General features: G+C 41.3%; 1 protein-coding gene across 2 annotated transcripts in view; it reads right to left on the bottom strand.

Annotated features, from left to right (window-relative positions):
- Window positions 1-3,283: 3,283 nt before the first annotated feature.
- Window positions 3,284-13,071, bottom strand: part of PLCXD2 (phosphatidylinositol specific phospholipase C X domain containing 2) — a 96,122-nt gene continuing 86,334 nt past the window's right edge. The window contains exons 4-5 of one of the 2 annotated variants that reach the window (XR_011164790.1): window positions 7,783-9,760; window positions 3,284-7,647 (exon numbers count right to left, since the gene is read on the bottom strand). Coding sequence is in view for 1 of the 2 variants with exons in the window: in XM_069069823.1 (XP_068925924.1) it covers window positions 9,598-9,760 (163 nt within the window). In the remaining variant the exon portion in view is untranslated. Of the gene's footprint in view, window positions 9,761-13,071 lie in introns of both variants that reach the window. The other variant, XM_069069823.1, reaches the window with a different exon arrangement.

Here is a 13,071-nt window from a genome sequence, read left to right as displayed (position 1 = left end):
TTCTGTGACAATGGTACTCCCTAAATCCTTGCCATTTGATAAACTCCTCTTCCACTGAGAAAAGACAGTCTGGGGTTGAGTAAATATTGACAAAATGTAGGGGAGACTGTTCATTTCCTGTCTCCCAGTGAGTAGAGGTCAGGAAAACTAGTCTGTAGACTTAAAGCCAGAAGGGGCCTTAGAGGCCATCTAGTCTAACCCCATTCTACAGAAGAAGAAACCAACTCGAAGAGAGGTTAAAAGATTTGGCCCCCTTCACACAGTGAGTGGAAGAAACAGGCTTCCAAGCCAGATCCTTTGATTCTAGGTTCTTTCTGCTCCATTCCTCTTACCTCCCACCCAGCCAAGCTTTAAGATAAAATATTGAAATAGAATTGTAGCAATTTTTAAGAGTTGGAAGAGACCATGTAGGCCAGTTCTTCTGCATTTCTATTCGGTGCCCTCCCATCTCCCCTTTTAGTATCTCTTTCCCAAGACCTTTTCTTCTCTAACCTTTTGCAGAGTTGCCAAGGGCTATGAAGCCACAGCTGCTTGAGTGACAATACACCGGAATAGAAAGTGCATTCTCAGCTTTTTTTCTTCTTCTAGGAAGATATATTCTTCTTTCTTCAAAATCCATTATCCTCAACAATCTCTAGGCTTTTGAAAGCGACACAAGGTAGGCTGGGGTAGAAGGAGTGGTCAGGTGGAGTCATGGCTTTCATGAAGACTATGGCAATGGTAAGGCTAGTACAGGCATACCTTGGATGTATTTCAGGCTCCATTCCAGACCACTGCAATACAGTGGATATCGCAATAAAGTGAGTCACAAGAACAATTTGAATTTCCAAAGCATATAAAAATTATGTTTACCCTATATTGTAGTCTATTAAGTGTGCAAATATGTCTTAAAAAATCCCATGTATAGGGGTGGCTAGGTGGTAAGTGAATTAGAGCACCTGTCCTGGAGTCAGGAGGATCTGAATTCAAATCTGACCTCAGATACTTAACACAAAAACTAGCCATGTGGCCTTGGGCAAGTTGCTTAACCCCAATTGCTCTCCAAAAAAACAAAACAAAACAAAACAAAATCTCATGTATTTACCTTAATTAAAAATAATTTATTGCAAAAAACTGCTAACCATCATCCAAGCCTTCAGCAAGTCCTAATCTTTTTGTTTATGAAGGGTCTTGCCACAGTATTTATCACTGTTGACTGATTAGGGTGGTGGTTACTGAAGACTTGGGATGGCTGTGGCAAGCTCTTAAAATAACACAACAATGAAGTTTGCCACATCGATTGGCTCTTCCTTTCACTTGAACACTTTGAGGCCATTGTTGGGATACTAATTGATCTAATTTCAATATCTCAGGGAATAGGGAGGCCTGAGGAAAGGGAGTGAGATAGGAACCTCTGGTCCCTGCAGCAGTCAGAACACATATAACATTTATCAATTAAGCTTGTCGTCTTATAGGATGTGGTTTGTGGAGCCCAAAACAATTACAATAGTAACATAAGAGATCACTAATACCAGATCACCATAGCAGATATAATAATAAAGAAAAAAAAAACTTGAAATACTATGAGAACTACCAAAATGTGACAGATACTCTTAGGTGAGCACATGCTGTTGGAAAAATGGCTCCAATAGACTTAGTCAATGTTGGGTTGCCAAAAACCTTCAATTTGTAAAGAAAACAAAAAACAAAAAAAACCACAAAATGATCTGTGAAGTGCAATGAAGCAAAGCACAGTAAAATGAAGTATGCCTGTAAAGTGCCAAGAACTTAACAAAGGAAAAAATTTAGAAGAGTATATGGGGCTTAGAAGAATGCATTGGGTTCAATACCATCAATGTTGATAAGGCCAATAGTGGGTGGGGGGTATAGAGGGTAGGAGGTGTTATCATCCAGATTCACTTAGGGAATTGCTGAAGGACGACAGGGGATGTTGGGGAAGACCAGAAATGCTCGTGGGTCTATGTTGTCAGAACCTTCCAATTTCTCCGCCCTGGGGCAAAATGTTGTGTCTCTGACCCTATTAGTAGCTCTAATATGGTTTTAGTCTGAGACTTGGAGAAGGTTAACTACATATTTCCTTTCCTGCTGATGCTAGAGATTCTGGACATACTCAGTTGATCCTAATGCTAGATGCAATGAGATAAATCTCCAAATTAACCTAGTACAGTCATAATATATATTTTCCTGAAAGTTGAGTCAATAATGAATTCTGTGTTAAGATAAGCAACAGCTCAATAATTACTAAAAGTACCCCAACACAGAAGAACTGTGTGACAAAATGTGATTTTTATTGTCAGAGGTGAAAACTTCTGTGGGTCATTCAAACAAAATACAACATAAAACAAACCAATCAAAAAAAGTTACATGATAGGCCTTTAAAAATAAAATCTTCACAGTTAAAATGAGGTATTACAGCTTAACAATGCAGAGTTCGATCACATAATTCTGTCAAGAAATGGAAAAGAGAATAAACAGAACTGAACAATTGTTTCCTGAAGAAAAACAAAAACAAATGAAATGTAGACATACAGTATAGTTAAGCCACAAAATACATCTTAACATGAAAGTGCACAGATATGCAAACTTTTCCTTTAATTATTAGATCAGGTATCGTTCCTTTTGCTTCATGCACTTTAATGTGATACAGACAATATAGCACAAATCACAACAGCTAGTACAGTACATAATGAATTTCACAATTTAAAAAAATGACCAACACTTATTTTCATCATTATAGCTTGTTTATGCTCTAACTCATATCTGGTCAGCAAGGTGAACTGAGATGACAATAGGCATGCACTTTGTACAAATTGTGTATAGATAACACTTTATTCAATGCATATTAATATTAGGGTATAAGGTAGTAAGGAGGGTATTAGCAGCAACCACTGGAAACATAATCTGTCCCTATAAGCTATTGCATGAATGCCATAGTTCCATGATGGAAACTTATTAATTCTCTAGTAATGTAAACTGTAAATGTACAAAGCTACACAAGTTTCATTTGATGTCTAAAAGTGCTGTCTCTTACATTATCTAGACTTGTAAACCAGTCTCTGATGGTAAAACTGAATATTCACCTTTCCCCTTCTCTCCATCCCCCCAGGTCCTGGACTGTTGCCAGGCATGGTGAAGGTGTGGAGCCTGAATGGGGTGATGCGGATCCAGATCGGAAGAGGGGGGATGCAGATGTGGAAGAAGAGCTAAATGAGATGTGTGTGAGGGCCACCTGACCGCTATCAGAAGAAAATTGTGCTCATATATTGCCTAGGTTGTGTGTGCCTTTCCTTTTGGTTAATATGGGCTCTTCCTGACCTCTCATGACCCAGAGCATTTGGCAGGTAGTGGAAGTTAGATGAGAGTAAAGAACAGAAAATGGTGTTGTAGGAAAGTGATGAGATAGACTCTTAGAGTGATGGAGTTATATCTAGGGACTGAGAGATTAGGTTCCAACAGATAAGAACTGTAAAACCTTATCAAAACCAGTTTGGTCTAGAGGCAGGCTGAAGGAGTCATGTGAACAAATTCTCTTGGCAAGATTGTCAAACAGTAAATACCATAGGATGGGGCCACCCAGGGTCATCTTAAACTTAATGTTGAGAGGGTTAGAAGGGGTGAGTTTTTTTCTAGCATAGCATTGTTTTAAGTGTGTGTGTGTGTGTGTGTGTGTGTGTGTGTGTGTGTGTACTGTATTCTTCTGGGTTTGGGCCAGCTCAGAAATGTCACCATTCTATGGAGAGAAACTGGGAAAGCCACAAGCAGCAGAGAGGACTCATGGGACTGCAAAAGAATTGTTCAAGTTTACTTGGAGTGGAGTGACAAGCTAGTTTCTACCTCTCCTAACCCATTTTTCTCATGCCACTCCAACTGGTCCTGTGTTGCCCAATGTACTCATTCCTGATGTCAAGTACCAGGGAGGAAATAAAAAGTCTTCAGTAGCTTGTTGGAAAATAAACAGAATTTTTAAAGGGACAAATACATTTCAACCACATCAGGTGTTTCATGTTACCAAATTTGCATTCTAGTGTTCTCTCTCTATTCCAAGCTTGTTTTCCCCTCCTTGCTTTACAGAATGTCCTGCAGCTCGTTGCTGGATTATGTATCCATTATGGATGCTGGTGCCCGTGCTGACAGTGTACTGGGGGATTCCCTCCCTCTTTCCCTGTCTCCCGCCTGGTCAGGTAGTTCTGTTACAGAGAACCTTCTGTTCCTGAAAGCTTGGGAGGAAGAGGTAAACAAACAGCTGGGTAAAGAGAGAGATCAACAAGGAAAGGGAGAGATCGTCACAGTCTTCAGAGCTGGTAACCACTCTGATAGAGGATCAGAAGAGTAACGCTGGGGCGGCTAGGTGGTGCAGTGAATAGTGCACCGGCACTGGAGTCAGGAGGACCTGGGTTCAGATCCAACCTCAGACATTTAACACAAAGACTAGCCCTGTGACCTTGGGCAAGTCACTTAACCCCAATTGCCCTCCAAAAAGCAAAGAAGACTAACATTAAGACCTCCTCAGTAGGAATAGGAGCAAAGCCTTGCTATTTGATTGAAGTCTGAATGATCATTTCTGGAATTGTAGGGCTGGTCAGTTGACTAGTCAACCTTGCTGAGGTTGGGTTATCATGGAGGAAATCTCAGCAGCCCTTTTCATTTCATGTCCATCTCTACCCTTTCTCCCACTCTTCTAATGGTTTTAAGCTAGAATAATAATGTTCCCTATATTAAAAGAGTTTCATCAATGGTTGATCCTCTCAGAACCTGACCCTGCACACTTTTATATCCTGGGTCTAGGAAGATAGCCAGCCCTACCCTATGGTTAGTCCTTCCCTGTCATCTTCTGCCATTTCTCTGAAGATGAAATTCAATCTCTGGCTTTTCAACTGGCCCTCTAAGAAATGAAAATAACTTTAACCTTAAACCAGGATTCAAAACACTGGCCACAGTGAGTGGAATGACCAGGGATTTTTTTAATGGTAGATTGTCCACTGGAATTCATGTAAAGTCTTTTCTCTAAATAACTCAGAGGAATGGGGTTGGGGAGTATTTGCAGAACGTCATGGAAGCACTACACCCCTATATGCTTTATCATCAGTCATACAATTAAAAAAATGATGTTGCTCTCCTATTATACTATGGAAGAGCAATCTTTACCTCCCTCACATATTTAGCCCCTAGGTTACCAAATGCACTCCACACACTGAACATTATGAATCACTCAGTCTTTGTGGCTTCCCTGAAACCTGTTCTTCGTCTGCCTCCCATGATCTTCAAGCACTCAAACTATCTGGTGGCAAAAGGCATCCCTCATTATAAATTGGTGAGGGGGGAGCACTGTGGGACAAAGTCTCGACCCCAAATAAGGCCAAGATGCATTTATTAAATTACTGCTTAATGCATGCTAGGGATTGTGTCGTGTTGAACCCTTCCACAAAACTGGAAGCCCAGTGAAGAGACAGCATGGACACACCTGGAAGGTCAGTACTAGGGGCCTCATTCACTAGCTTGCTCTCTTTCCCAAGCCCTTTTAACTTGGAGATATATCCATATGATATCCATCCAAGTCTTCCACCAGCCTGTGAGAAACCCTCTTAAGAATTCAAAAGGTAATGGAAAAGGAGGGATTCAGCTGAAATTGGAATTTCTTTCTCCTCATGTTGAATAGGGATACCTAATGGTACTCTGTCCTCCCCTACCATCCCCCAAGGGGTATGGTTTTAATATCCTTTTGTACAACCCTTTCTAATGGTTGGATTCAAATGGAGCAAAGAAAAAATTTCATTCCAACGCTTCACTGGCCTGGCCCAATTGGTGTACATTGACTTTGTTTCAAATGCAGAACACTGTATTACTTGCTTGGCCTAGTGGCACCCTTGAAACAATTGAGTTCTTTTCCTATAGAAATGTGAGGTTCTTAAATATGAAGTTATGAGTTCAATCAAGGAAAATTAGGAGGGAGTTCAAGGAGGCTAAGGAGTTTGAACTTTCTTGGTATCATTCCTTGTGCTTTTCTTGGAGTTTAATGCAAACTACCAGGTTTAGCCATGGTGGCCACTGTACCACCAAGAATTTCTGCAGCGTGGGACTACAAAACTAAAGAAGCATTGGCTCTAACACTGATGGACGGGTTTTCAAATATTTCTTGCAAAGAGCCTCTGACAGCCATCTTCATTTAAATGTTAATGCCTGATTCTTTCGTCACCCTCTCACCCTAACCTCAGCTCCATCTCTCTCCCTAACCCTGGGGACATCTTCATGAACCACTGTGGTACCCCAGTAGGATCAAAAATCCAATCTTGTAAACAATGATAGGCAACCCAGGACAACTGCCCTTATCTGCCCGTGGGAAGTTAGATCGGGTAGCTCTAGGGATATTCAGGTTACATCTCCAAAGAAATGTGGCCCCAGATCTTAGGAAACTGGGTTCCTGTTTGGCTCAGAAGCAAACGTTTAGCTGATTGTGGAGTCAACAATATTCAGTTCTGAACAAGCATAAATACTGTTTTGGTTTTTAAACCACACAACTTGGAAGAGTAAGTAATGCGGTCGGGCCACTTTTCTTATGGCAGACACAGGATGGGTCACTAACCCAAACCGAAGTCCCTCTTCACCCCACCCCCCTGCCCTCTCCTCATCTTCTGCCTCCACTCTGCTGCTTAGCAACAGGGTTAAGGAACAGAACGCACATATCCTTTAACATCTGTGTTAACCTTTTCCTGGGGCTGAGAGGCAGCCAAATCTGGGTCCAGTGTTTACAGCAGAATTATAAATCACAACCCCTTCCGCCATCCTACTGACTCCAAGACAGAATGTTTCCCAAATATAAACAAGGATGACAAACCACAGGGCAATAATGATCTCCAGCACCCTACCATACATGTGGGCAGCTGCCGGTTTCTGTACTTTGGTGGCATGCTTGAGAACTGTTCTCTTATTCATCCAAAACCTGAAGTCCACTTGGTCAACACAGAAGGAAATGATTAAAATGAAACTCAGTGACATGTTCAAAATGAAACAGAACAAAACAGCAAAGGGGAAAAACCAAGTAAACATTTCTTTTATCAGTAAGGAGCCCTTGGGTGTCACTGACATTCTATTTCTTAATGCCAGGAACACCTGTCCCCATGGCACCATGGAACTGATGTGACTGAGTCTCAAATAAAATATGGGAGAAGAAGCCGTCCTTCCCTAGCCTCCCTGTCACTGTACCATGTTATAAGAGGGTGAATTGGCAGCCTGATGGCCCAGCTCCTAGCAACTTCTCCAAACTGGACTGACGACCTGGGCCCTAGACTCCTCCTCTTCCTCCTCTTCACCTTGTTTGTATTGAAGCAGGATTTAGAAAGGGAACACCAGTGTGCCCCCATCCCCAAGTAACAACATCTTCTTTTGATTTGCTGCTGTTGTTTTTTCTATAACAGAATGATTCCAGATACCACTTCTTCTAAAGAAAGCTTCCAAGACAAAGAAAGATTCCTTTGACAGGGACTGAGGTGTGACCTACTCAGGGTCTGTAAACTGAGCATCTGAACTTCGCCTTTTTCTGAAGAAGTGGCATTTGCAACAAGGCTAGAGAAAGCAACAGCTGGAGAATGAAGAGTTATCTTCTTAGCAGCTGGTTGGATACTCTCATTGCAGACAAATGCAAAACTCCAGCTACCAGCAACAAAGGGACAAAACAGAAAGTAATTGAAGGAGAGGTCCAGCAAGATCAATACACACTATGCAATGTGTGTGTGTATGTGTGTGTGTGTGCACTTTTCCTTTCCCTCCCCACCAAAACCCACATACATTTGTCATCTGGGTTTTTCCTTTCTCTTCCGGGGTCCAGAGGCTGCCATTCCTAAAGTATTCCCTGCTGCTCCCGTACTCACAGCAACCAGTTCCAGATGGGTAGGAATGCATCCTACCTTTTCCAGTTATCACCTGCTAGCATTCACCTTTCAGTCCTGTTCTGAAACAGGACGAGATATAGATGGGATGGGAAGTGGTGGTTCTCATCATCCATTTCCTCCTCAGCCATTGCACTGGTGCAGCAAGAACCGTCCTGGAAAGTCGACCCAGTTCACAAAGTCCTTGGGTAGCATAAGAGAAAGGGCAGCAGAGAGTGAAAGTCAATAGCAGACTAAGAATCACATACAATTGTATTGAGAAAGGTGGTCCTGCCATCCTAAGGAAAATAGCAAACTTGTCTATCCTGGGCAGGAAGGAGTTCTTGAAGATCCATCATGAGCCCTTCTGACCTAGGAAGTCCTGTCAATATAGTGTGTATAAATAAGTAAATAAATACATAAATAAAATGAGAAAAGAGCTCTCTTACTATAGTAAGCACCTCTTGTCAATCAATAAAAGTTTTCTTTTGAATTTCAAAGCCCTTCAATTCATTGATGGCTAGCTTAACTCCAAACATCTTGCAGGAGGTTAATCAAATTGAGAAATTAACACGAAACTCCCCTAATACTGGGGTTGGGTTGGTTTTTTTTTTTTGGATGACACACAAACCATCTAAATGTCCCCGAGGTAGTCTTTGTTTCCAAAAAATCACAGAATAGCTCCAAACCCAACTGAAAAATGCCCATGTAATGCCACTGCACTTTTCAATCATGATTTTGCCTCAGTCTATTATGGCATTGCCACTTGGTACATTCTCTGGGCATGACGTCACAAAAGTCAGACACTAATCCCAGATGCACTCCAGAGTTGTCCGTGACCTCAGTAGCTGGCTTGAAGACACTGTTCCAAAGAGGCCTCTTGCCAAAATGATTTAGAGTTCAAGTGGAAGTCCGTTGGGAAATAATTCCAAAACAAAACAGAAAGAGAAATGAGAAAGCATGCATATCTAACCATTCTCAATCTCAAGTTTAAAATTATCTTCCTCTTTTCTTTCTCTTTATGCAAACAAAATAAATGGAAAGGAAGTAATGTTTTGGGACTGTAAAATCCACCTGTTACCTGAATCTCTGGGCCCGATTCTCTGAGGAAATGTCAGCAAGTAACCAGGGCAAACAATGCAATAGCAGCCCTCTTACTGACACCACCATGTTAAGTCCTACTAGCTGACTCTTAGAAGTGGGTTTTTGCCCAACCCCCTTCCTAACACCAGCACTTTCTCTTACTTGGGGGGGACCCCATCAGAGGCCTAGGTTGGTGCTCTATCTACTACAGGACAGACAATACTTGGGATAGGATGTTTCTCTGATCAGGAATGTCCACTTGAACTTTAGGCTTCTTACTGGCACAAACAACATCTTGAAAGACAACAGAGAAAGAAACCAGACAAGGGACACAAAATACCCTGATGAAGCCTGTTATACACATTCCTAACCAATGAATACATCCTATGATCCAGTGAAAAGAAACTCTGACATTGATTATTTAAAGTGGGATTTCTCCCCTTGGACTTTCCAGTATGTCAAAAGCTTCATCTGGAAAACTGAAATCGGTAGTAATGTCAACATTACTCAACAGGCCCTATGAATAAAGGAAGAAAGGCCTCCTCTTATTCACTTCCAAAATCTGCCCAGGGACTACTACCATTGGCAGGGACACCTGTCAAAACTCTGCCCTGAATCAATAAATTCAATACAGAATTAAATAAAAAGGGAATCAGCATTTAGCCAGAGCTCTGTCCCCTTGTAGGAGGATGTTATTCAACTCAATGACGGTTGTGGCAAAGTCCACCAGGTCTACAAAATCAGATGTGATGATGTTGACACCCAGGACTCCAGGTTTCTGTGTCTTCACCCAGTTCAGAATCACAGGAAGGTTCCTAAAAAAACAAAAAGAAGTGGGGAAATTAGGGCAACTCAATAAAGAAGATCTAAGGATAGCACCTTGGATGTTTACTAGCTGGGTGACCCTGGCCAAATTACTTAACATTATTTGCCTCAGTTTCCCTATCAGTAAAATGATCTAGAGAGGGAAATGGCAAACTACTTCAGCATCTTTGCCAAGAAAACCCCAAAGGGGGTCACAGAGTCAGACATGACTGATAAAAATGAACATACCACCACCACCAAAGGACAGCACATTTTGTCACAAACTCCAGTGAGCTGACATTTACATTCTACTTTCAGGGACATTTATGCTTGTGATCTCCAAATAAGAGCATGATTGAAAATCTTCCAGAGTTTATTGGTAGCTTTACTGAGAGCAGGGCTACCATCCAATTGACACAGGTGCCAAGAAGTTCCAGAACAGGTCTTGAGAATATAATGAGCTCAAATGGAAATCTTACTTTTTAGTAACCGAATGGAAAACACATTCCTCTGTTAATTCATGGGCCCAGGTCTCCCATTCAGGATGTTTAGGGGTGATATTCAATACTGATTACCAAAGGGCTATCATAATGCTGAATTCTTATAAAAATGAGTTCCCTTGAGACTTATTGAATTAGTAATGCTGCTGGGGAGTTCACAGATTGCCCCTAATTTAAGGTTTTGTGATAGGTTAATCTTATAAACAGGGTCAACCCTAGGCAAATTTTAGAGAGGCAAAACTGGAATATGTCAACCCTCTCACCTTCTGTGGATTACCTTTCATTCCCTCCACCCCAACACTATACTGACTTTTGGCTTTGTCTACAGGTATTCACGATCTCCCACTGTTGTAGTAGGTGCTGATCTGCAAGTCTGAATCTGTTTTCTAGACATAACCTTCCTCTACCTTCTTGGCAATCAGAATCTACTTCTTCTGTGTCTGGTTCCCATGAGGCCCCACAATCACTTGGTTCTTTGTAGAAAAAAGAATCTCAGAAATCAATGTACAATTAGCTATTAATGATTTGATGTGATATCCTTTCCACGGCAGTGGTGCAGAGGGCATTGACCCCTGCCGTTGAAATCAGAAGACCTAGGTTCAGATTTAATTTTTGATAAAATACCTGCAAGAATTTGGGAAATAATTTAACCTACTTGGGCCTCAGTTTCCTCATCAGTAAAAAGAAGAAGTTGGACCACATTAGCTCTAAGCTCCTTTTCAGATTGAAGCTTGTGATCCTATGATATTTCGAAACCTAATGTTTTAGTTCAAATAAGTTTTTTTTTTTGACTAGACCTATAATTTTATGGGTAACTTTTAGTGAGGAAATTCCATCTATCAATAATCTGTTGTGCAATTTATAGTCAATTAGAGGTTAGAAGATTTATCTGGTGTCACACAACCAGTTTGTATCAGGAGCTCTGCTTGCAGCCTGGTTTTCCTGACTCTGAGGCCAGCCTGCCTATCAATTATATCACATTACTTCTCAGATGAATAAATGGCAGAATTGAACACATCAGTGGTAGGCTCATCGGGGACATCAGCCTGTGATCCTCAAGGCTACTAAGGAGTGTGTTCTGACATAGTGCTCTAAGCTGAATTTAAGGCTCTTTCTGTTGGGAGAACCATCACTGAATCCCTCAGGTCAAAAGTGCTGACCAATCTCAAGACCAATCAAGTGTACTTAAGCATCTCAGGTAACCATAGAATGTTAGTGCTAGAAAGAACCTTAGGGCACACAGTAAATTAATGAAAAAGCCCTGACAAGAATTTGGGTCTCTTGGCTTCAATTCTAATGCTCTTTTCATTGCATTACAAGGCTGTCTCTAAGATCAGGCTTGAGGAGACTGGGATGATGGGAAATGTAAACTCTACTGGTTTGTAGAAAAGGGGGCATTGAAACTCCCCCTACTGAAAGGATGCAGCTACATTGAACACCAGGAGAAATTTCATAGCCCCATCCACTTTCTGAAGTGGCAGGCTTTAAAAAATGAAACACAAGCGCCACTTCCTGTTCAGCACAAGAAAATGCAAGTAAACCATCTGTCAGTAGCAAAATCCCAGATCCCTGGAGCTAGGATCTGGAGAGGTCAAGTAGTGAGAGGAAAGTATTGTATGTCTTCCTGCTCTCCAGAGACAAAGAACTCTGTTTCAGGTTTCAGGCTGCATATGTCAACTTTTCCCCAAAGCTTGGGTTACAAAGAAGGAAAGGAAAGGAAAATAAAGAAATATCTCAGACACTTTCTTGACTGTTTCTCTTCCCCTTGCACCCAAGATGTGTCAATATTGGGATCTGGGATCTTGAGATAAGAGAGAAGGATTCATTTTGATTAATAAATAAATTAATAATATTGAATTTCAGTGGCAATTCAAAGACTATAAGGTAGGGAGGTGAAGACTTGCCAATGACCTTGAAAGCTACTGGAGGAGCCTGACCTTAAACAGTGCTCTCAGCAGGAATGAAGGGCCTTTCGATTGCTCCCAGTATGCTTTTCTCATAGTTTCAAGCAAAACCATGCCTTCTTTTGATTCCAGAGAGCAGAGATAGACAAGAGGTAGGAAAGAAAATTGTCTAGGTCACAATGTGGAGTAGAGGGGAGGAATGGCACACAATAAAAAGAATTAAATATTTCTTTTAAAAACTGCACGTATTTGATTTTTTATAAATGCTAGAAAATTCACTTCTCGATGTCTCATAGGCAGTTCTTTTGTGCTAAATTCAAAAGAGGCATTGTGGATGGTGGATAGGGTCCTGGTTTTGTGATCAGGAAACCCTCAATTCAAATCTAGCCTCTCAAATTTGCTAGCTGTGCATCCCTGGGCAAGTCTACGTACCTCAGTCAGCTGTCTAGTGCTTATCTACTCATAGATGTGAATTCCATCCTTTGAGTAAATGGTGAATCAAATTCCATCTGTTATTTATCAACAAAGACTAGTAGATAAAATACATAAAAGGCAAAATTTTCCAAAGAGTGGGATGGGATAGGGCATGATTTTGCCTGTGCTTAGGGTGCACAAATGTCTCATTTTGCCTTTGCCAACAGGAAGTCCTACCTCCTGGGAGTCTGGTACAAATTACCTTAGAAATTCAGCCAAAAAGACTGTATTCTTAGTGGTTTTTGCCCAGACCAAAGAGAGTGTGTGGCCAGTGACCTTGTTTATCTAAGGGCTCTGGAAGCTTATAACTTAATACTGAGCAAACCCACTTTAGAGTTTTTCCCTGTTGGATTTGGTCAGGAAAACAGTGCCCAGTTTCAGTTTCATAGCATTATTTTATTCCTTTATCTGATATGAGAGACTGTGCTATGCCTTTAAGGGAAG

The sequence above is a fragment of the Petaurus breviceps genome, unplaced genomic scaffold (genome assembly GCF_028583685.1).
Source record: "Petaurus breviceps papuanus isolate PSGF00001 unplaced genomic scaffold, PetGlider_PUasm1.0 90792, whole genome shotgun sequence".
In the NCBI taxonomy this organism is placed as follows: Eukaryota; Metazoa; Chordata; class Mammalia; order Diprotodontia; family Petauridae; genus Petaurus; species Petaurus breviceps.
This window is presented reverse-complemented; position numbering and strand designations above follow the sequence as displayed.